Source organism: Capricornis sumatraensis, chromosome 4 (assembly GCF_032405125.1).
Source record: "Capricornis sumatraensis isolate serow.1 chromosome 4, serow.2, whole genome shotgun sequence".
Classification (NCBI taxonomy): Eukaryota; Metazoa; Chordata; class Mammalia; order Artiodactyla; family Bovidae; genus Capricornis; species Capricornis sumatraensis.
Window position 1 is genome coordinate 119,001,134 of NC_091072.1, and position 23,070 is coordinate 119,024,203.

Sequence of the window (23,070 nt, forward strand, 5' to 3'; positions counted from 1 at the left end):
TCAGGAAATGGCAACCCACTCCAGTATTCAAACGTAGAGAATCCCATGGACAGTGGAGCCTGGTGGGTTACAGTCCTTGGGTTGCAAAGAGTTGGATACGATTTAGTGACTAAACAACAACAAACTGGGACTTTCCTAGTAGTACAGTAGCTAAAACTGTATGTGCCCAGTGAAGGAGTCCTCGCGTTTGATCCCTGGTCAGGGAACTAGATCCCACATGCCACAAGTAAAGACCCCATGTGCCACAACTAAAGTCAAATAAATAAATATTAACAAACACACACACAAAAATAACAACAAACTTAAAGTGCAAGCTTCTTGAGGCTGTGGTCACTTTCCCTCTCATGTTTAAAGGCACCCACAATAGTGACCACCCTTCATCCATCCAAGTGCTTCCAAGACCCCCTAAGGCTCTTTGTTGCTTAGCAATCCTATTGGAAACAGGGTCTTGGCCTTTCCACTGATGTCACTTGGCACTCCGTCTCCTCATCTGTGTAATGGGAAGAATTGCCTGGCAGGGGAGTGGTGGGGTCACAGCAGAGAACATAAACTCTAACTCACTCAAGCTTCCATCTTGGCCTCCAGATCAACTAGGTAAACTTGGTATTAGGAGCACAGGTGCAGAAGCCACATCCCAGGACGTCTCAGGGCTGAGAAGGTTTTGCAGGTGTCTGCGCTTCAGAGGGGTCGGGGGTGTCCCTGTGGCTGCCAGGCCCCGCAGCTGCATGCTCATAACCCCTCTTTCACGGGCCCAGGAGCACAAGGCACCCAGAGGGCAACAACAGTGGGGCTGGGGATGCAGAGCCAGCAGCGTCCCGGTGAGATCAGCACCGTGAAATTAGTCAAACGGGATCACCCTGGGATCTTGTGTGCACAGCCAGTGACTCACACCACGAACAGCCTCATAGGCAGAGATGCCAACCTGGGAGGCAGCTGCTCCAGCTCACCTCGCCCCGCAGCACACCTTTTAAGGACAGAGAGCTCCGGGCAGCACAGGGGCCCTGCCTCCGCCCTAAGGCCTTTGCCAGCCCAGCTCCACACCTACTCGGGTTGGGCAGAGGGGCCAGCCCCCAACCTGGGTTCAAATCTGCCATTGTCACTTTTTAGATATGACCTTGGGCAAGTCAATTTCCCCAAACCGGTTCCTTCAGTTGAAATATGGAAAACACTTACCTCACAAGAGAGGAATTAAATGAGGTCATGCACAGAGAAAGTGCTTGAAGGGCACCTTTTAAGGAGTGGCAGTGGAGGCCAATGGCAAGGGAAGGGCCCCGGCTCAGGCATCAGGGTGCTCGGCTCTGAACTCGAGCCCCAGCCCTTACTTGCTGGGCACTTTTGACTTACTCAACTCTGCATCAGTGCCTCTTGTATAAAGACTGCTGACGCTGCCAGTTTTGTCAGCCTCTTGTGGGGTTAGGCTCACGTACTCCATTTTATAAGGCGAGGGGGTGAGCGCAGGAGCAGAGCCAGCCCAGGTGTCTGGGGGCTACGCATCCTGGACAAGTTCCCAAGCTCCCTCCATGGATCTGGTGTGTGAACAGGAGCAGTGATGAGAATGCCTGACTTGCGGGGCTGCTATGGGGGAGGTACTGATAACAGTGCCCGGCACCCAGGAAGCATCTCTCAGCACTGCCTGTTCTCATTCATCTTACACACAGCTCTTGGCCTTTTTCCACAAATGCCAGTTGCTGGTTTACTTCCCTTTCACATGCCTGTGACAGATTCCAGGCCGGAGGCCTTCCCAAGCCCACAGGCCTTGCTGCTGAGCTAACCCCACCCTCTGGCGCCTGTCACAGACTTCTCAAGGCAGCCCTAGCGCTGACCCCTCAAAGGCGCTGCAGTAACTCAGGTAGTTCCAACAGGGACACTAAGAACACCAAGAGTGCATACAGCACCCTAGGGCCAAGGGGAAGGACACCCTGCCGTCTAGTATCCACAGGGTGAGTCTCTCAGCTAGCAAGGGAGCCAAAGGGTGGCTCTGCCACAGGAGAAAAAGCGATGGGCTTTGCTGGCTGGAAACCTGGTTTGCCTGGCACCCTCCTCCATGGGCCAAGGGAAGCCTTGGAACAAGAATAGGCAGAGAGCCTGGTCTCAAAGCCTCTTGAGTTCCTGCCCACACACAGGAAGAACAGCCCGCCTCCTGATGGGCTGGGATGGGAATGGGGCCAGCCAGGCTTTCTGGGAGTGTGCACACAGGAGCGAGCACCTGGTTAGCAGAGGTGGCCCCTGGGGATCAGTGACAAGAGCCCAGGCTTCAGAGGCAACCAGCTCTGGGCAGAAGCGTGGGCTCTGCACCCCGAGAGCCTCTGTATCTTCACCTGCATAATGGGGACCACAAACTCCCTTCTGCCTGACTTGTGTGTAAAGCCGTCCCCGAAAGAGTGGCCACCACTGACAACAGTAGTCACAGGAATGGCTGGTCAAGGGCAAGAGGGTGGTAGGGGTCAGAGGGGGAAAACAGCAGCAGCCTGGGAGGGATCACAAGTGCTCCTGGAGCCCAGACAGAGTGGAAGCTGGCGACAGTGCAAACCCTAGCTTTATTGGTCCAGTTTTTTTTCACAGTGAAGCCTCAGAGAACCAAAGGGCCAGCTAATGGTGAGGGAGTAGTGTCTTGAGCCTTTCAGAGTCAAGGGTCTGCAGGATGCCCACAGCCCAACACCTGTCTGCTGCCGTGGTGCCTGGGAGGAAAGAGGGAGGGGTGTCTCTGGGGGGATGGGTGTGGGCCCAGGGCCTGTTCTTCACCGCGGGAGGTGGAAGGGATCACATAAAGTTCTTTATTACAGACCTACAAAAAATTAGAGAATTACATGTATTACTCTCACTTGCCTGGGTGTTTTTCCTTGTCTTTTCACAAAACAGCGGCAGGAAAGAAAAATGCAGGAGGCAGGTGAGCCAGGCCCCAGGATTCAGATCAGAAGGGAGCAAGGAGGCAGGACGAAGCTGCTATTGCAGGTTGGCCCTGGGCTGTGTCCCAGCATCCCAGAAGCAGGGCCTCAAGCCCTAGAGGGAGCAGATGGAGTGGCTGGGAAGACAGCTGCCCCAGTTCTGCAGCAGCCCCATTCCTCGGGTGGCCACCCTGGAGGGCAGCAGGTCAGGAGCACTTGAGGCTCCTATGTTTGGAGGCCTGGTCTCCAAAGCACAGGCCCACAGGGGCCAGACAGAGGGAGGAGGTGGGAGGGGCCAGCACAAAAGGACGGTGAGTTCTACTGGGGTCCCCCGGGGACCTCGGGGCCCTGGAAGGCCAGGGGCAGTCAGGATGCTTCCCTGCTTGTCAGCCAATCAGTTTCTTCAGGAAGGCCTCTAGCTGGTCTTCATCTTTGATCCCCACAAACTTGTCCACCACATCTCCATTCTTCATGGCCAGTACGGTGGGCACAGCTGACACCTGGGTGGAGAGGCCAAAGGAGGTCAAGTCACTCAGAAGTGAGCTCTTCTCTACAGTAGCCCCCAACTCTGGGGAGCGGGCTGCTGGCTCAGGCCTTGAAGTGACTGCCAGAGCCACAGGCGGGACCCCCTCCCCTCGCACAGGGGGACTTCAGGGCCTGGAAGTCCACCCACTGGAGCAGCTTTTCCACCGTAGGCTCCCAGCTGTACCCTTCCTCCACCAACCGCATGACTGACTCACTGTCCCAGTGGTTTGGCTGGAATGACAGGAGAGATTAAAATAACCCATGCAGCTGCAGGCCCAGGCTGGGGGCGGGGAGGAGCTGAGGGGCAGCCTGGCCCAGGGGAGACCAGGAGAATCCTGTCACTCTTTAGCTGGGGGCCTTGGCCAGGTCACACCACCTTTGGAACCTTGGTGCTTTCTTCTGTGAAATGAGGATGAGTCTCGCTGGTGAAGCTTTAGGAGAGGGATTAGAGGTCTGTATATAAGGCTGAGCAGTCAGGACCAAGCTCTGGGCCGGCTGATCGAATCTTGGCCCATTTGGGGCAAGCCACTCCATCACTCTGACTCTTGTATTTTCACCAGGAAATGGAGATACTACTGGGACTTCCATCAGCGGGTATGAGGGCTGAATGGGGCAATCCAGGCAAAGTCTCAGCACAGTGCCCTGTCCTGAGCACACAGGGAGCACCCCACAAATGAAGGCTACAGTGGGCACGTCACAAAAGTCAAATCTAGGGCCCCAAACAAGCTCCTCTGGCTCCCTGTAATGATGGTTAACGGGGTCCAGAAATTCACTGCCTCACACTGGGAGTGTGGGAGGTGGGGCTCAGCCTTGAGAGCTGATGTTTATTTATTAGGGGGCTGGACATTCCTGGCTTGTGAAGCGTTTTCTGATGCTCCCCCAGGGGATCTGTATAGATTATATGGTACATAAATGAGGCCGAAGACCTGCTTTGGCATGGCGCATTTTCTGCTGCCTGGGTGCCCCGCCTGGTATCTGTGGGTATTTGATGAAAAAAACCATATAAACAGAACAAGATAAACACAGACTTTTCTTACATACATGTTAACTACAAAGTAACAACAGCAATTTCTAAAACATACCAGGTTTTCACATATTCCAAGTGCGGTCCTGCTGGTGAGTCACTTGGGAGGCCAGACTTAAGATTCAGAATGTTCTAACTGCACACACGGCAGTTACACAACAAAAGTGCAGGTCTGGCCAGTCATGTCTCGGGTGCCCCACGCACTGATTGACTCTGTGGCAGGCTGTGCATTCCTCTCCTAAGAGGCTTTGTAGGACCTAGCCTTCAGGCCCCTTCAAGGACTGTCCTGGGGCTGCTGTGGGTGGCAACTGACACACTTCACAGAGGCAGTGTGCAGACAGACCCACCGGCGGTGGTGGGCTGACCACGTGTATGTCTGTCACGGTCCCACCACTGGCTCCTGTCCTTGTCACTCCTGCCCCTGGCGTGGGTGACAGCAGGAAGCACAGGGTCCACCACGTGGCTGCCAGTTTCTGGGTCCAGAAGGCGCCCTCAGGATGCAGTCCCTGGAGGTGCCCCAGGGTCCACACGTGCTGTCTCTTGCGCCCTCTAGTGGTCTGTGAAGGCAGTGGCCTCACACCTGGCAACTCTCCACTGAGCCCCAGAGGCTCAGGCACTAACTGCTCCACTGTGTACTTGCTGGACCTCACCTGTCCTGTGCTTCTTTAACTGAGATGAAACTGTATCTCAATGTCTGAGGAGAGGTCTGATTGTTTTTACAGGTCCTCCCTCTAAGCAGGACCCTATGCTCACTGAGATGGCTTGGAGTAGACTTTTTCTCTGGAATTCTAGATGATCCCCTGTATAATAATCGCATTAGTGTAAACTCAGGTACATGGTTACACACGCAGACCGTGCTGTAGCTGGGTGTACAGCAGACATGCTGCGGCTGCATTTTCATGACAACCAAGGTCTAGTCATTACTTATCAAAGGAGTTCTTTGAGGTCTGAGCCTAGACACACAGACAGACACACACAGAGCCAAGCTCCTGCCAAAGCAGGATCTCCCAGGGCACTGCAGGGATACCTGGGCTATGACTGAACTCTCCTCACCCCCACGGAGAGGAGGTGGCTTTGCTGACCCTGAGCTCGGCTCACAAATCTGGAGGGGCTCGTACTTGCAAAGACTGCCTTAAATGGAAGTGCACGGGGCCTTGGCACATTCTTCTGGAATGGTGATTTCAGTTTCAGGGGATTGTGGTAGAGCAAGAGTTCAACTTCCCTCTCCATTCTGGCGCCACTGAGGCAAGCGAGGGGCCAGAGAAGGAATGAAGAGACGCACTAAAATGCGCTGCCTTCCTCCTGCCCAGGAAGCCATGTGGAGGTGGCCCAGGCTTGGCTAACGGCCCCAGGAACCCAGGAGAGGTAACGCGTGTGTCCCTACCCTGCCCATGCCGCCACTGTGCTTGGCACCCTGCCTTGTCCTCTCCTGTCTCAGCCCAGTTTCCCCCATTTGAGAACTGCTAAGGACCTCCTGGGGACAGCTGCAGCACTTGCTACTGTTAAGTTGCTAAGTTGTGTCTGACTCTTTGTGACCCCACTGACTGTAGCCCTCTAGGCTCCTCTGTCCACGGGATTTCTCAAGCAAGAATACTGGAGTGGGTTGCCATTTCCTTCTCCAGGGGCATCTTCTCGACCCAGGGATCAAACCCAGGTCTCCTGCACTGGCAGATGAATTCTTTACCACTGAGCCACCAGGGAAGCCCAGTGACTGAAGTACTGTGTGATTTCCAGTAATGCTGAAATACTATGATTCAATGAACTGTCTGTGAGGTTATGGTGGCGGCGGTGGTGTAGTCGCTAAGTTGCATCCGACTCTTGTGACCCCGTGGACTGTAGCCTGCCAGGCTTCTCTGCCAATGGGGTTCTCCAGGCAAGAATACTAGAGTGGGTTGCCATTTCCTTCTCCACTGTGAGGTTATACGGACCATTAAAAAAATTTCAAACAAAAAACCCAAACAAGGTACCCCAAATGTTGGCAGTGATTTGTTTGGATGGTAAGGTTACTGCTATGTGGTTGTTCTGAAAACGCTGTTTAAGGGCATTCGCTGTAAGATGAGATAAATAATGAAACTCCACGTGTGAGCTGAACATCAGAAGCCCCAGAGGACAGTATTAAGGGTCAAGGTCCACAGCCTGAGCCACACTTTCTCTGCAGGGTCTCAACAATCGGGGAATGCCCAGCCAGAGAGCCTGAGGAGGTGGGGAAGAAGAGGGCCCTTCACTTGGCCAACTCAGGGCGGTGTGTGTGTGGTGGGGGGAGGCACACCCCAAGGCCCTCTCCTCTCTCCTTTGGGAGATGGTGAAATTCTAGGGTGGATAGTTAATGGAAACAGAGTGTGGTGGCAGGGGAGAGGAATTTGTGCAAGGAAGGAGACACCCCCTGAGAATGTGTGCTGGGCTTGGGAGTGGCAGAAGAGTTTGGGGAGAAGCCCCTAATCCCCTGAATATGATTTAAAGCAGCTTCTCCAAGTTCATCCACCATTTGGAAAAGGCCTTCAGGCCTTGGAGCAAGCTGTCCCAGGAGGAGCTATGGATCCCTTAGCTGACATGTCCTCACACTCTCTTCCCAAACACCAGGTGTGAAGGAAGGAAGGAAGAGGGTAGGGAAGGGTCAGGAAGAATGCCTGCGGGAGCTTCCTTAGCCAACAATGACTTGGCAACTGGTCAGCTCAGGACCTGCCAAGACCAAAAGGCTGTGTCCAGGTGACCTGGGCCCAGCAGCCTTGAGGTCCCTCTGTATGACCCATGTACTCTCTGGACGGTGGACAGACAGAGAAGACCCTACAAGAGGACCCCTCCCCTGTCACACACTTGCCAGGCTTAACCACAGGACTTCAGGGCCAGGCCCGACGTCACCAGGAACGCAGACTCCTGGCAATCCAGGCAAGGTGGTCCTGGGAATTCTTACCACCCGTGTGACCACAGCTGGAGGAAGTGGGTTATCCCTTGTATCCTTATAGTTACCACAGCTCCTGGGGCACGGTTGGTGCTTGGGATGTGTCAGCCTAAGTTCCACTGGCTGAGACCAAAGCTGTGGTATCAGGAGGGAGGGAGCCTAAGACATGTGGAGTCTGTCCGTCCTCCTGGGGTGGCCAGAAGCTCCAGCCCTGAACTCACTCCGGAAGGCCATACCCACTACCACAGCTCCCGTGGGTCTCTGGGGAGGGATGGACAAGCAATGAAATCAGGGGGCCCCTAAATGGCCAGACCAGTGCCTCCCTGACTGAGCGATCAGTGGGACAGCTGAGCCCTGTAAGCTGCTCTGGTCACCCAGTGCTGTGGGCAGTCTTACTGGGGTAACATCCCCCCAACCACCTGCAGTCATCATCCGTGGCTTTGCCTGCCCAGCATCTCTTGCCCTTGCCTCTGGTCAGGGCAGCCCAGCTTTCCTTGAGGGACCACTCCCAGCCCCAGGTCTAGGGGCAGCCAGTCTATTCTCACCCTGCCCCCACCCATTTCCTGCCACAGGGACTGTGGAGGACAGGCATCTCTACTTGACTTGGTCTCAAGGGAATCAAACATGGACTTCCAAAGCCTGAGAAAGGGAGAGGCCACCTCTTTCATCACTACTACCAGGAAAGAGTGAAGGTTCACTATGGCCAGATCCAGATATTTCAGAGAACCAGAAATATGGATTTTCACATGAAATCTTCTTAGTTTTAAATATTAGCATCCAGTCCATTACTAAAAAAAAAAAAAAAACCACTTCGAGGACCAGCCCAGTCAAGTCACTGAGCCAGATGTGACCCACAGGCCACCAGATATGTGACCCTGGCTCTGTAATGACTGTCTTCAGCATGGCTATTCAGGGTCCTCCCAATGTGGCCACAGTCGGCCTTCCCAGCTGCCTGTTTGCTCACTCAGGGTCTTTGTAAAAGATATCTGCTCTGCCAGAATCCACTTCTAAAGAGCTGCGTCGTTCATTCTTTACCCCTTCCAGGTCTCTGCTCAGATGGTGCTTTTCAGTGAGGCCTTCCCTACCCAACCCTTTAAAAAAAGGAAACCCTCCCTGCCCTAGGCCCAGCACTCCCACCTGCTATTCCTGATTTCTTTTTCCCCAGGACACTTATATTATCTGAAACAGGGAACAGTGACCTGTGGCCCACAAGTCTAACCCTGGAATTTTGTAAATGAAGTTTTGCTGGCACATGGCCATGCCCATTCATGCAGATTCTATGGTTACCCTCGAGCTACCAGACAGGTGAGCATTTGCAACAGAGACCGGTGTCCTACAAAGCCTCAAACAGGTACCATCTTGTCCTTTAGAGAACAAGTTTGTGGATGCCTAATCTAAAACACTAGCACTCAGGCTCCACGAAGGCAGGGACTCTGTTAGTTCTGTTCACTGCCGCATCCTCAGCCCCGAGTCACAGCCCTGGCATTGAAGGCACTCTGGATACATGTCTGCTGAAGAAATGGACAAGTCAATCAAACACGGGAGAGCAGCTCATGTCTTCGTGTCTGTGTGCTCTTGGCCCTGCCTTCTTCACGGCTCTGCTCAGAGGGTCCCTCTAACGTGACACATTCCTTGTCCCCTCTACTCCCCTCCCTGCTCCCCTTGGGACAAGGAGCTCATCTTGTTTGTGCCAGCATCATGTACGCCTGGCACACTGCAGGGACGGATAGATGAATCCATGAATGAGGAAGGGCCATCAACTTCCTGAGACTCAGAGAAAAACCTGGTGTTTGGGATCATACATCCCAGTTCCTAAAGGTATTGAAGAGAGACAGAAGGCTCAGAGGATTAATGGAATCACAGCTGCAAAGTGTTCTAAACCCCTGAGAGTTCTAGAAAGAATGAGGACACCCCCTTACTGACTCCCTGCTAGTCCCTAAGACATTTCCAGCTACCCCGTGACCCCAAGCACCCCCACCAGTTGCCCTGTAGCAATCCCCTGCCAATCCATACCTCATACTCTAGGGCGAGGTCTGTGTGGTCATCGATATCCACTTTGGCCATCACCACCTTTCCATGCTGCTTGGCCACCACCTTCTCTAACCGGGGCCCCAGGATCTTGCAGGGACCACACCACCTTGGAAGGGGAGAAAGAAGCATCCCATCACAGAAGTGCTCGCCCAATGATCTGTAGTCTTCTGGGACCTTCCCTCATCCTACGTCTCTCTGCTGGACCCTCTCTCCTGGTTACCTCTCCCTACAGTGTGTGAATGTTCACCTGCAATGCTGACATGCCGGTTAATTACAGGAGACTCTGCAACTAGGGAATTTTCACAGGTCCTAGATTTCTAATAACATGGGCCTCATCCTAAGATTCTTAGAAGGGTTATTTCACTAATTTCACTCTACCTAAAAGAAATAAACTGTTGTACAGAGGAAAATGGCATTTGAAGTTAAAACGTTTAGGTTCAAAGACAGGCTTCCTCACCAATCAGCTAATTATTCTGAAGCCTCAGTTTCTTCATGTGAAAGAGACTGTGGCTGTCAAAGCTCTGATGACAACTTAACTAAGACGATGTGGATAAATGTGCTTTGTAAGCTACGGAGTTACTTCAAACACCTCACAGCCTCAGAACTAAGGTAGCAGAAACCAGTGGCTAGGGAGTTTCATGACATGCCAGTCACAGCACCAGGACCTCTTCAGTTTTTACTACTCAGAACCCTCAACCCAGCAAAGGAAAAAAAAAAAAATCTTCCTAAGAAACTGAGGCCCATACAAGTTCCCAGAACTGTGCAAGGTCTGGGACTGCATCCAAGACTGTGTTCCAAGGGTCTTCTTTGAGGCCCGGGTTACTCTGTGATCCCTGAGGCCCTGGGTCAACCGCCATGACTGCACTGGACTCAGATGTTCCCCTCCAAGTGGTAAGCCTAGGCTGTTATCCCTAAGTATGTGGCACTAAGGACAGTGGCTGGCACTCAATGAACAAATTCAAGCCTTGCTTTCTTGGTGAGGAAGAAGATGAGGCATCAGCCAACTCTTCATCCATCTTGGAAGCTCTCTCTGGTGTGCTCACCAGACCAGGATGGCAGGATAGCTCTGCCTTCCATGAATCCTTGGTTGGTGACTCCCGTTTTATTCTCAGCCTTTAAAACCCTTCGCATTCAGAGATTCCAACAAATAAACTCACAACACCTAAAAACCCAGTCTGCAAGACTTTATCTCCCACCACAAGTGAAGACAAGAAGGAACAAAGCCACCACATGGCCTGCCCAAGGTACATGGTGAGTCAGAGAAAGAATAGGAACGAAACCAAAAGAATCTGTCAGTGGTTTGCCCAGAAGGCCTTCCAACTTTTAACTCAGGCTACACTGGTTCCTTTCAGGCTGCCCTATTTTGAGGGGGTTTGTCCAGTTGTTTTGGAGTCAAGACATTGAGCCAGGTCTCAAAGGTCCAGAAATGAAGAAGGCCAGGCCAACAATCAGAAGACCATAGGCACTTAAATATCCCTAAAACAAACTCATACAGCATTGGAAAGAAACTCTCTGCCCATGGCCTGCAAGTGTGGGCACCACTGCAATGGCACTGAAAACTTTTTGCCAGCCCTTTCCAGTCTGGATGGCAAGAGGTTAAAATAAAACTAACTCTCTGCAGGGATCTGTATACGTTTGGTATACACCAAAGGGCAGATGATGCTAGAGGCATGTTTTCTCTGAGTTGGCTCAAGTTGAAAATGACCTGAGCCTCTTGGGCAGTGAGATACAGAATATAAGTGCTTCCAAGCACTAATCATAGTGAGTTTTTTAAAGTTATTTTTAATTGAAAGATAACTGTTTAACAATATTGCATTGATTTGTGTCATACATCAACATGAATAAGCCATAGATATACAGAGTGAGTTTTGAAGATTGTTTACTAGTCTGTCTCCTATCAAACTACATGTAATCTTTGAGAGAAGGGATTGGGTCTCCTCAGCCTTTGCAATGAGTCTAAGTATGTTGTTGTTCATTCACTTAGTTGTATCTGACTTTTTGTGACCCCGAGTCCATGTATGAGAAGTATCAAATGGAGTACTGAGACACAGAAGCCTCTCAATAAATAAATACCTGAATAAGCGATACCCCAGGCTTCCGCGAACCCCCAGGACTCACTGTGCATGGAAATCCACAACCACTGGTGTCTCACTATTGACAACTCGGTCTTGAAAGTCAGGTCCATCCTGGATGTTAAAGGTTGTTGAACAGACTCTGGTGGTGTATATAGACCGGGCTTGGCTGGGTGCTACTGTCAGGTAACGAGGACTGTACTGTGGGGTCTGCAGGGCCCTGGAGGCAACGGGTGCCCACCGACTCTGAGAGGGCTTCCCAGAGATTATGGAGGTCAGGAACCTCCTCAGAAGAAGTCGCTGAGCCATCTGTGAGGGGAAGAGGCAGGGAGAATGGGGGCAGTCAACACATCAGGAAATAATAATAAAGACGTATGTGGGAGTACGGTGGTGGTGGTGGTTGGGTGGGGTGGGGGTGGGGTGTTCAAGACGCAGGACCAGAAGTAAAACGCTGGAAAATAATCCATAAGATTTCTGGAGTAGAGGTGAGTAAAGGATGAGAATCCAAGGGAAGGAATCAATAACCAGCACAGGTTAAAAAAAAAAAAACAAAAACAGTACAAGAAAACTGGGTCGACAACCAATGAATCAGGATATTGTGGAATTACAATAGAAGAGGAGGAACCGATATTTACAAAGCATCCGCTAACAGTCAGGTATCTTCCATACATTAGTCTTCCTAGGTCAACGTTGCAAATGTTTCAATAACGCTATCACTCAAAAGGATTCCGAGGCTCAGGTAAATTGTGACATGCCCAAAATACATTGTTAAATAAGCGTCAACAATGGAACCCAAGGCGGTCTGAGAAATTCTTACTCTATCGATTACTCTTCCTACAAGTATTTTAATGGAAAATTAAAGATAAAAAGAGGGTTGTCAAAGCATCAGGAAAGAGGAACCACAATTCAGGGAGCAACGAAGAGGCATGGGGGCAGGAGTGTGGGGGAACTAAAAAGGAGGGACGTGTGTGTAGAAGGAACTGGGGAACTGGACGTCAGCAGGGACCCCGGCTCCTCGGAAGACAGGTTCCCCCCTCCACGGTCTCCGCCCGCTGGGCAGCCGGCCCGCACAGGAAAACGCCTGCAGTGTGCCTCAGCCGCAACACCACCTCGAGCCACCCCAAGGGCCTCCTACCTCCCTGCAGCGAGAGCGGAGGGATGCACAGCGGGTCCCTCCGCACCGGTCAAGGGCACTTCTGTTGTCACTTCCTGAGGGGGCGAGCCTTTACCGTCACTTCCGGGGACGGGCAACCTAAAGCAAGTCTTTCCGTAACGCGAGGGACGACGGGGGCGGAGCCTCAGCTGAAAACCGGAAGAGAAGGACTCCTGGAGGAAGAAACCGGAAGGGGGGCCATTCTTTAGGGGAGAGACCGGAAGGGGCGTGTCTTCAGAGGAGGAGCCGGAAGAGGCCGGCAGGCGGGAGGGGAGGAGCCGGAAGAGGAAGGGAAGGAGGAGAGGGCGTCCGCAAGGTACTGGCTGGAGAGAAGGGCGGGAGGTCTGGTTCCGGAATTTGCAACCTCTTGCCTTATCGGCCGTACAACATCGACCAACCCTTTGTCTCATTGTCTCGGTGCTTCTTCGGAGCCAAAGAGGGCGCTTTGTGGCCCTTGGGTGTCGCAAGCGACTGTATAACCTCAGGGTTTGGGGCAAGTCACCCTGCCCCTGGGGGCTTCAGTTTCTCAATATGTGACCTGAAAGGCTATACTTATTCTCCCCCCAGGACCCTCAAGCTCGTCTCTTTGGAGTGCTGGGGAACTGGGCCCAGACTAGATACCAGATGGCGATGTTACTTGGAGGGCTTGCCTTTGAGGCCCCACGTGAAGTGTGATGACCTGTGAACCTGCTTGGGCCTGGGTCTTGCTTGCACATCTGTTGTCACTGTCATGGACAACAGGGGTTTAGGCACGTGTGTCCCAGGCTGGTGTCTCAGTCACCCCTTATCTCTCCTGCACCCTGTACCTTACCTTATGACCGGTTCTGTGAATACATCAGTGCGTTGTCCTTCCTCCTTGCCGTTGCTTAAAAAAATTTTTTTTTCCCTCTGTCCACTTGGTAGAATACCTCCTCATCACCTCTTCTTCGAGAAACATTTCTTGCCTCCTTCTCCCTGGTGCTTTGTCCAGAACTTTGACATGTTGGACAGTGTCTGTCTTCCACGAGATCATGTGCTTCCTGAGAGTAGGGATTTGTAGCTTTTACACATTTCCATAGGCCCAGCACCAACCTGATACAGTGCCTGACTCACAGAGAATGTGCCATAGATGCTTATTAAACTGCATATCTTTTGCTATCCCAGAGAATGGTTCACAGTCTGAGTGGTTGGTTATATAACTTGCCCAAGGTCATGAAGCAGGTAAATTGCCAGAGCCCCATCTCTCACGCCTCCATTTCAATCTACACTCCAGCCAGTGGGAATCCTAATTACATAGTTTGCTTAAATCTCTTCTATGCTTGTGCTGTGTAGTTGCTACTCCCAATGACTGGAAGGCTTTTCCCTCTACTGTCCATCTGAGGAAATGCTGCCAGCTACCAGATTAGGCATCATCTCTGGAGACACACCTGATCCTCTTCGAGTGGGGTTAAATTGCCTCCACTGAGCTTCCACAGCCCCTGTGCATCTATCAGTCAGTCAGGCACTCTGCCCGAGATTGTTTCTGTTTACTCCTCCCTCACTATGCTGTCTGCACCTGGTGGTCTGTCTCTCCGTTGCTTACTTTGGAATACAGCTGTGTATGGTTGTGCATATGTGCTCAGTCGAGTCCGACTTTTGCGACCCCGTGGACTAGAACCCACCAGTCATCTCCATCTATGGAATTTTCCCAGCAAGAATACTGGAGTGGGTTGCCCTTACATCCTCTAGGGGATCTTCCTGACCCAGGGATTGAACCTGCCTTTCCTACCTTGGCAAGTGGATTCTTTACCACTGAGCCACTTGGGAATCCCTGGAAGGTAACTCTGCTCACCACTGTACCACCAACATGCTGACTTTGGGGCATGGATCATCCATAGGAGGTGCTCAGTGAGTATGTGTTCCATGAACAAAGAACAGGGGCCCAAATCATACCTTTGACTCCAGATCCTATTTTCCCTACCACATTGCATGGGCTAGTTGTGCCCTTCCAAAGTCATTGCCATGTTTTCCTCCAGCTCATTTTGGCCACCTCATGCTGTTATTTGTTCTCTGTCCAACTGGCAGGTTCACTGGCTCACTCCGCAGGCAGGCAGGGACACAGCCACAGCTGTTCAGGAACCTTCCTCTGGGATGGGGTGATGACCTCCTTGGAACAGGTCTACATTCCCTGGTCAGCCTTCCACTAAATAGAGTCTCTTGTCTGTTGTGGGCAGGAGACCAGGGGTGGGCATGGGCAGGCGTGGTCTCCTCCACCTTGTCTGACCTCTTGTTTTTGCCTCTGCCTCCACCTAGGACTGGAGCCAACAGTGATGATCTGTAGCGGGACCCCAGGCCCCCTGCCTCTCCTGAGGTCAGCGTCCGTTGGTGCAGCTGTTGCTGTTAATGCCAGATGCCATCTGGCAGGGGCGCTCCCATCCTGACTGTTTTCATTTCTGTTTTTCTGTATCTTCAGTGCTTTATTTTCCAGGGCCTCTTTGTTCAGTCACTAAGTCACAATTCTGCGACACTGTGGACTGCAGCTCACCAGGCTTCCCTCTCCTTCTAATTAACCCTGTTTACCATTTCCACAGCATTTTCTAGAAGGTCAATTTCCCTGATTAATTAGCATCCTGAATTCCAAAGGCGGACCAGTCCTGTTTATCCTCACTCCATAGTCGCTGCACCTCCGTTGACCTCAGGCTTTTCCGCTGGGAAATGAGAAGGATGCCTTCCTCATAGAGGGCTGTGAGGTTGCAAGAAGGGTGGAGCACAGGGCCTGGCACGTTGTTAGTGCCTCATGATGAAGGTGTCTTCTTCCCCTACAGGGTGAGAACCTGGAGAGGCTTGCGCTCACAGTGGGCTCCAGAGGGGCTTCCCAGCCCTGTGGGGGTCCACCTGCTCAGCCAGAGCTGACCAGGCCCGGCTCTGGCTCAGTCACGAGGCAGGCTCAGGGCTCAGATGTGAGGGGAGGAGAAGGTAGCTAGGACTGGCAGTCTGAGCTAGAGTAAAGCTTCTGCCCTCTTACTTATGTACTGCAGTGTTTTTCAACCTGTGGTGTGTGAGCCACCTGTATGTTTGAGAATTCAATTTAGTGGGTTGTGAAAGTCGCTCAGTCGTGTCCGACTCTTCGCGACCCCATGGACTATACAGTCCACGGAATTCTCCAGGCTAGAATACTGAAGTGGGTAGCTGTTCCCTTCTCCAGGGGATCTTCCCAACCCTGGGTTCTATCCCACATTGCAGATGGATTCTTTACCATCTGAGCCACCAGGGAAGTGGGTTGTGATCAGCTTTTAAAGAAACAATCATAGGACTTCCCTGGAGGTCCAATGGTTAAGACTCCTCACTTCCACTGCAGGGGGTGCAGGTTCAGCCCCTGGTCTGGGAACTAAGATCTCATATGCTGTGTGGCACAGCCAAAAAATAATAAAAGAAAATCAGACTTTTTCAGAGTACATTGCATATTTTAAGTATTGTTTTGTGAAATATTTCTTGGTGTTATGTCGACATATCTGTGTGTCCTAGGTTGTGATAAAGAATGTATTTCTTACTTTGGATCATGGTCAAAGGGTTTGAAAGCTACTGATCTGTTGAAGAGTTACCAAACACCTGACACTGTTCTGAACACCCTTCATGTATTAATTCATTTACCCTACAACCCTGTAAGGTTGTTACTGTTACAGCCCTTGTCTTACACATAGAGAAAATGAGTCACATAAAGGTTAGGTATCTTGTCCAGAGTCATCCATATAGTAGGAGCTGGAAGCTTAAAGGTGATGTACTTCCCCTAGCAAGGATTTAATTTAACCTGAGACATTTAATTTAACCTCTTCCCCACCCACCCCTAGGACCAACTGGCCAATCTAGGGCACCAGAGGGCAGTGTCAGGCTCAAACCCTTGAAGCTGGTGGTGAGGCAGGTGGGCGGCAGCAGTTTTCAGCTGTGGCTCTAAGGAGAGGCGCCCACACGGTGGCAGTATGGTCTCGCAGCCTCCCGTAGGGCTGGCCACGGTCGCGGGATCACAGCTACCTCAAATCTTCAGGGGACAAGGCTGTAGTACAGGTCCCTCTCAGAAACCATGTGTTTGGGGATTTCATGGCTGGAGGGAGGCACCTTAAAACACAGAGATGGTGGGTCACAGTCTAAGCTGATAGGTCTTCAGGAGGTGTTGCTCCTGGAGTATCTTTGCTTTTTGCCTTTTGTGTTTATTTTAAAGCACTGTTGCAGAACAATTAGAATTGTGACTTATGTTTTGCAATTCAGGAAGCTGGTTTCATGTGATTCATGTTCTGTCACGTTTCCAACAATTACACAATGTCCCCTCACCCCTTTCTGAATATGAAGACAAGCCTGGAACAGTGACAGAACCCTTTACTCCTAGACTGGCAGGAGTGTCCTCCTGGGATGGTAGGTCTGGAGTGTCATGGCTGATGTGGTGGTGGGGGCTGGTTTATGTTATTACCTCCCTTGCCCACCCTCGTGTCTTCAGGAGACACATCCAGGCTAGGCACCAGGGCTCATTCTAGATTCCACTCACTGTTGAGGTGAGGCTCCTCACATGTTCCTGTCTGGTCAGGTCTGGTGGCTCAGATTCTGTCTGGCAGGGCAAAACCTGCAGCTGTGAGATGCTGGGGAAGGGTCGCAGATAAGGACCTTTCTTGGCCCGTGCTTTGCCTCCTTCACCCTGTGGCTCATTCCTCTTCCCAGTCTTCGAACAGGAGCAGCTGTAGGGTAGAAAAATAAGCCCTAGGCCCCAATTTGAACCACGTCCTTTTTCACCAGCTCTGCCCATGACCCCGCTGCCTGACCTTGAGCACGTTGGTCAACACTTCTGGCATCGTTCCTTATCTGTATGAAGTTCTGACAATGCTTACTCCACAGAAAGGTTAAGAACTTTCATAATAAGGAAATAATGGCCAGCACATCTGTGGTCCTTAACACATGACTTCCAAATGTTCTAGCACTTTTCATATTTCGACTCATTTTATCCTCACAGTAAGCAGAATACTGTTATTAGTTGCCTTTTATAGCAAAATACTGTTACAGTTGCATTTTGTATTTTATAGGAGAGAAACTGAGGTCCTGAAAGGATAAATAACTTACCCTAGATCATGAATCAGGCAAATGGTAGGGCTGGGACTCACCCAGGCAGACTGGCCCTGGGAGGTGTATGCGTAGCCCTTTAGTTCTGCTGTGTCTTTCGTATTATCTTTAAATAAAACATAGTGTGTAAATACTCTTTGAAGAGGTAACCTTTATTGTAAATATTTAGTCTTTATTTTTTTTTGGTAGCATTGTGTAGCTTGTGGGAAATTAGTTCCCCAACCAGGGATCAAACAGGGGCCCCTGGCAATAAAAGCACTGAGTCCTAACCACTGGATTGCCAGGGAAGACCCCCAGACCTCACATCTTGATAGGAGTTGTATAAATTTTATTATTATTGTTAATTTTATTTTTTGCTGTGCCACATGGCATGTGGGAACTTAGTTCCCAACTAGGAATTGAACCCCCACCCCCTGCAGTGGAAACTTGGACCCGTAACCACTGGACTGCTAGGGAAGTCCTGTTGTAGAAGTTTTGGCCATCTTTATTCTACCACGGCGTCTCACAGCAGAGGCTTCAGGGTGCCCCTTCTCCTGGTAGACTGACTTATTTTAAACTTAAACATGGCTAGGGTTAAGCGGCTCATCTCATACATTTTTGTAGTTGCTCTATTTCTAACCTACAATGATGGATTGTAACACACTGTGAACATTTTGATACTACATTGCCATTTTTTTCTGTTGGTGGCACTCTTCTGCATCTAATTAATTTATATGATTTGGAATGATTTGAGAGACTGGTCTGAGATGGAATATTTCAAAGAGATTGAAAAAACAGGTGACAGACTTTTGAAGGATATTGCAATTGGCACTAAGCTTGGGGCTTTCTCCAGAAGAGCAGGCAAATCAGTCTTCTTCATGTAGGCTTGCAGGAGTGAGACAGTCTGTTGGTCCTTTCTTCCCTGCTTAAATACATCTGCTGCATGCCATTTTTTATTTTGGGGTTGATGGATCAGTCATATGATGTACTTGGATTAAATACTTGGGCTAAAGCATCTCATATATCTGCCCATCGACTTACTTTGTAGCAGATTTATGTTCCGTCTGGGATGCCAGACTGAAGTCAGTGCTTTTTTTTAAAGCCCACAGCCTGACAAAAACCTTTCCCCAGTCAGCATTTTTACCATATTTTAAAAATATAAGCATCTGTAGGGAAATGATGCAGGCTCTTGTTGCTTTTCTAGGAAAGAATCCAACGTGGCTTTGGAGGCTGATGTTGTAACTGATCAGAGAACCGAGAATCCTGAGGCTGAAGCCTCATCAGGGCTGATACTCTGGACTCCGGAGCTGTCCTCTTCTCTTGAGTCATCCCATCCTACCTGCATCACAGGATGTCTGGTTTGGTGGAGTGGATTCATACTCGAGGATACTTTTGTAGAATCAGCATTTCAGCACTTCTCTTCCTTCCTATGGGCACACTTTCCTAGGTTTGGTAACTGTTTGGTCTCTTGACTTCTTATAACCCAGTGTCCACATGAAGGAATCGCATAGGGACAGTGATAAGGAGATGATTGCTTTCAGTTCAGTTCAGTCGCTCAGTCGTGTCCGACTCTGATTGCTTTAATGGTTTAATATTTAGAGGATGGCTCAGAGGAGGTGGATTTTTGAAACACCGCATCACTTACTTGCTATGTAATGGGTTTCTGCCTCAGGTTCCTCATCTGTAAAATGGGAAGAGTGATATCTAGTACCTCTCAGGGTTGTGGTGACAATTAATATAGCAAGCTATTTCATGCATGTGTTACTTGTCTATTGCTGTGTAACAAATAACTCCCAAATTCAGCATCTCAAAACAAACATTATCTTGAAGTTTCTGTGGATCAGCAAACAGGAAGCAGCTTCTTGATTCTGGCTGGGTGGTTCTGGCTCAGGGTCTCTCACGAGGCTGTGTGTGAGTTGCTGGCCAGAGCTGCAGTCATCCAAAGTTAGGACTGGGATACAGTGCACTTCCAGGCTCACCCATATGGCTGTGGGCAGAGCTTGGTTCCTCGCCGCATGGGCTGCTCCACATTGGATGTCCTTTCAAATTCAACATGACAGGTGGCCTCTCTCGGAGCGAGGAACTCCTAGAGAGAGACAGAAAGCACAGTTTCTTGGTAGATAAATGCCACAGTCTTTTTTATACCCTAATCTTGAAAATGACATCTTGTCACTTCTGCTGTATTTTATTTGCTAGAAATGAATCACTAAGTCCAACCCACACCCAAGAGAAGGGGGTTAAGCTCCACCTCTTTGGGGGAGAAGTATCCAATAATTTGTGGACATACCTTTAAAGTCACCACCACCAGTTCTGGGCATATAGTGAATGCTCAATGAATGATTAGGTGTTATGATGAGCTTAGCAGACAAATTCATTTCTTGGTGAGTTGATTTCCAGGAAGGCTTTAGGGACATCCCACTTTTATCATGCAAAAGGAATTTGGGGCTCATATTAACCCTGAGATTACATTCATTTTCTTGTCACTTGGGAGGGAAGATTCTTCCAGAGACTGGTGTTGTCCAGCTGGGTCTATCAGTCCAAAGAGTCTAGGAGAGGAGCACACAACACTTAAAGTTCCCTTCTCTAGACCGAGCACGTTTTCTCCCCCGACACCCGATGCAGTGTCTTCTCAACTGGGGCCAACAGATGACACCAGTGGCACCACCTGGACCTGGGGGGCAGAGCCCACACCCTGCCAAGGGCTCCCAGCCTTTCCTGCCCCCAGCAACTTTACAGTCCAAAAACAGAGATGATTTTTTAAAATAAATGAATTTATTTCACCATGGAGTATAAATCCCAATTTGGGCAAAAGAGGAAAAAAAAAAAAAAAAAAAAGCTCTGCAAACCTAAAACCTCCTCAGTTTCCCTTGTATATGCTTTTCTATTTTTATATAGTTACAAGCAGTTGGAACACTTTCATATCCTGATTCTTTTAACTTGGTCACACATATACTTGTATCAATATTATGTAGTCTTTTACCACTTTTTAGAGTTTTTGAGGGCTGTTTAATATTCATGGGTTGAATGTACCATAGTTTACATAACTATTCTCCATTTTTCTCATTTCATTCTGTTCTTAATATAAAAGATAATTTGCTTATTATTTATTTTTATGTATGTTGTTTTCTGCCATAATTATTTTTGTCCATGTGTTTTGCCTTTTAATATTTATCATTTTCTTTAAAATAGGCATATTAGTCAGGCAGGATGGTTGTACCTAGAAATGTTAAACCTTTTTCCCTAGGGAATTACTCTGTTGCTTCTAAACTTGGAAAGTCCTTTCTTTTATTATAGTACCTCCTCTTCACCTCTAGTTTCTATATGGCTTTGAAAAATTATTCTGAAATTAATGTTGAAGTATAATATGAAATAGGGGTCTAAATGAGATTGATTTTCTTCCCCAAGTTAGTAACCCATTGGTCCAACATCATTTTTATTTACTTATGTAATTTTGGCCATGCCCAGGGCATGCAGGATCTTAGTTCCCTGAGCAGGGATTGAACCTGTATCCCCTGCATTGGGAACTTAGTCTTAAGCACCGGACCATCAGGAAAGTTCCAGTCCAACATCATTTATTGCACACTCCTGTACAATCTTTTCCACTGGTTTGTGATTCCCTTTAAGAAACACCTCCACCTTAGAACAGGCTCTACTTCTGGCCTATTGATTTTCACTGATCTGTCTGTTTTGCATGTGTAACTTTATAATATTTTCAAAAACAATGAATAGATGAAGTCATGCCTTAGCCAGGAGAGGGACTTGATCTGGCTGGAAATGACAAGATCTGCTAGAGGGCTGTCTAAACTTGACAAGGAAAGAAACTGAGGCAATGAAGGACACATGAGTCCATACAACACAATAGGAAGATAGCAGACAGCAAAGATGGCATGCCTAAGGCAACGGGCACTCAGGGGCCAGGATTTACAAAGAAGGCCCCGGGGGCTGGGGAGGGTGGGTTGCTAGAAGCAAGCGAGATGTAGACAGGACTCCAGCCAATGCAGCAATGATCTTCACAGGAAAAAGTAGTTCTCTGAAGCCAACTAATTAATTTACAGGAAAAACACCAGGGAATGTGTGTCTCATTGGCTGAGTAAGAGCTGAACCATGTCTTATTAAACACAAATAAGGCTGGTGATATTTTTATGGAATTAAGAACGTGGCACATGACGGGAAGAGCAGCAGATGTCACATACTTAGGCGTCAGTCAACTATTCGTTACAGTACCTTGAACCAGGGGCTCAGCCAGCCTTTAGTAACTGGGTAGGTGAGATTTGTGTAACAGGATTTGGTAATATGGGTACAGTCCTAATTAAATAATTTATTTTCATACTAGTCTTAACCACTGGACCACTAGGGATATCCCAAAATATTTATTTTAAAAAAAAAGTTTAGGAAAAGGAACGGTGGACTAATGGGACCCAATTTTGGTTTACCTGTAAACAGTATGAAATACAGCAAATTCAACACCCTGGGATTAGGGAGAGACCCTTCACTGAGAAGTTTCAGCTCTCTGCAAACTATGCCAAGTCTTGCCATGGGGTAAACATCTCCTCCCTGACAGGCTCAGGCTTTCGGAGTCTCACTGTTGTGACTGCAGATACCTGGAGCACAGAGAGCAGTGCCGGGGGTAAGGGATTTTGGACCTGGCTGTCATGAAGAAGCTGTTCCAAGTAAAGGGCAGCGGATCTGGAAAGCTTGTGTCCCTGCCATTCTAAGTGGACACATGAAGGACTTAGTGGTAAGAACCAGTGAGAAAGCTATCACCTGTGATCCCGGGCTTTTGAGGAAACCACCATGATTATTTTCTGTACAAATGCTTTCCCATGGCTTACTCATCAATGGGACTCAAATACCTGATGAGAGAGTAAGAAGGGGCAGATTCCTGGTGAGGAGGGACAATAAAAAAGCCAGAACAGCTCAGGGAACCAGAAACTACATTCATCATCATCTTACAAACTCATTTATAAATGATTTCTTGCCCATGCTGAGCTGGGCTCTGTACCGAACAGTGGGGTGAATCACCTCCGAGAGAATCCCCACTGATAGCCAGCATGGCGACCATTTCACAAAACCTGATCTGGCAGGGCAGAGGCGAGGAGGAATGCCAGAGGGCAGGGGAGTGGGATGAGAGAGAGGAGAACACAGAGGGAAGGCAAGTCAGGGAGGGCGGGCCTGGAGAGAGACCAGCTTGGCAGAGACCCGCCTACATAATATGGCCTGCAGGGACCTGTCTTCTCTCTGCCCCCACTGGGATTCTGAAAGCAGAGATGGGGCGGGGAGAGGCAGTATGGTGAAGCAGGGCTGGCCTTAGGGCTTCCCAGACTCCTGGCTGGGACCTCGGAGATCACCTGACCTTTTTCAGCTGGTGTTTTCTTCAGGGGGTAATGGGCCCACCTGCCCTACTTGGTGGAGGACCTTAGAGCCTTTGTCTTAAAGTGCCT

At 49.6% G+C, this 23,070-nt stretch overlaps 1 protein-coding gene across 1 annotated transcript; it reads right to left on the reverse strand.

Moving 5' to 3' along the window:
* Window positions 1–2,545: 2,545 nt before the first annotated feature.
* On the reverse strand, window positions 2,546–12,636 carry TXN2 (thioredoxin 2). Its single transcript, XM_068971316.1, has 4 exons — window positions 12,572–12,636; window positions 11,483–11,745; window positions 9,347–9,470; window positions 2,546–3,385 (listed from the first exon to the last, which is right to left on the reverse strand). The coding sequence occupies exons 2-4, from the start codon at window positions 11,743–11,745 to the stop codon at window positions 3,272–3,274; spliced, it is 501 nt and encodes a 166-aa protein (XP_068827417.1). The 5' UTR covers window positions 12,572–12,636; the 3' UTR covers window positions 2,546–3,271.
* Between the last annotated feature and the right edge of the window lie 10,434 nt (window positions 12,637–23,070).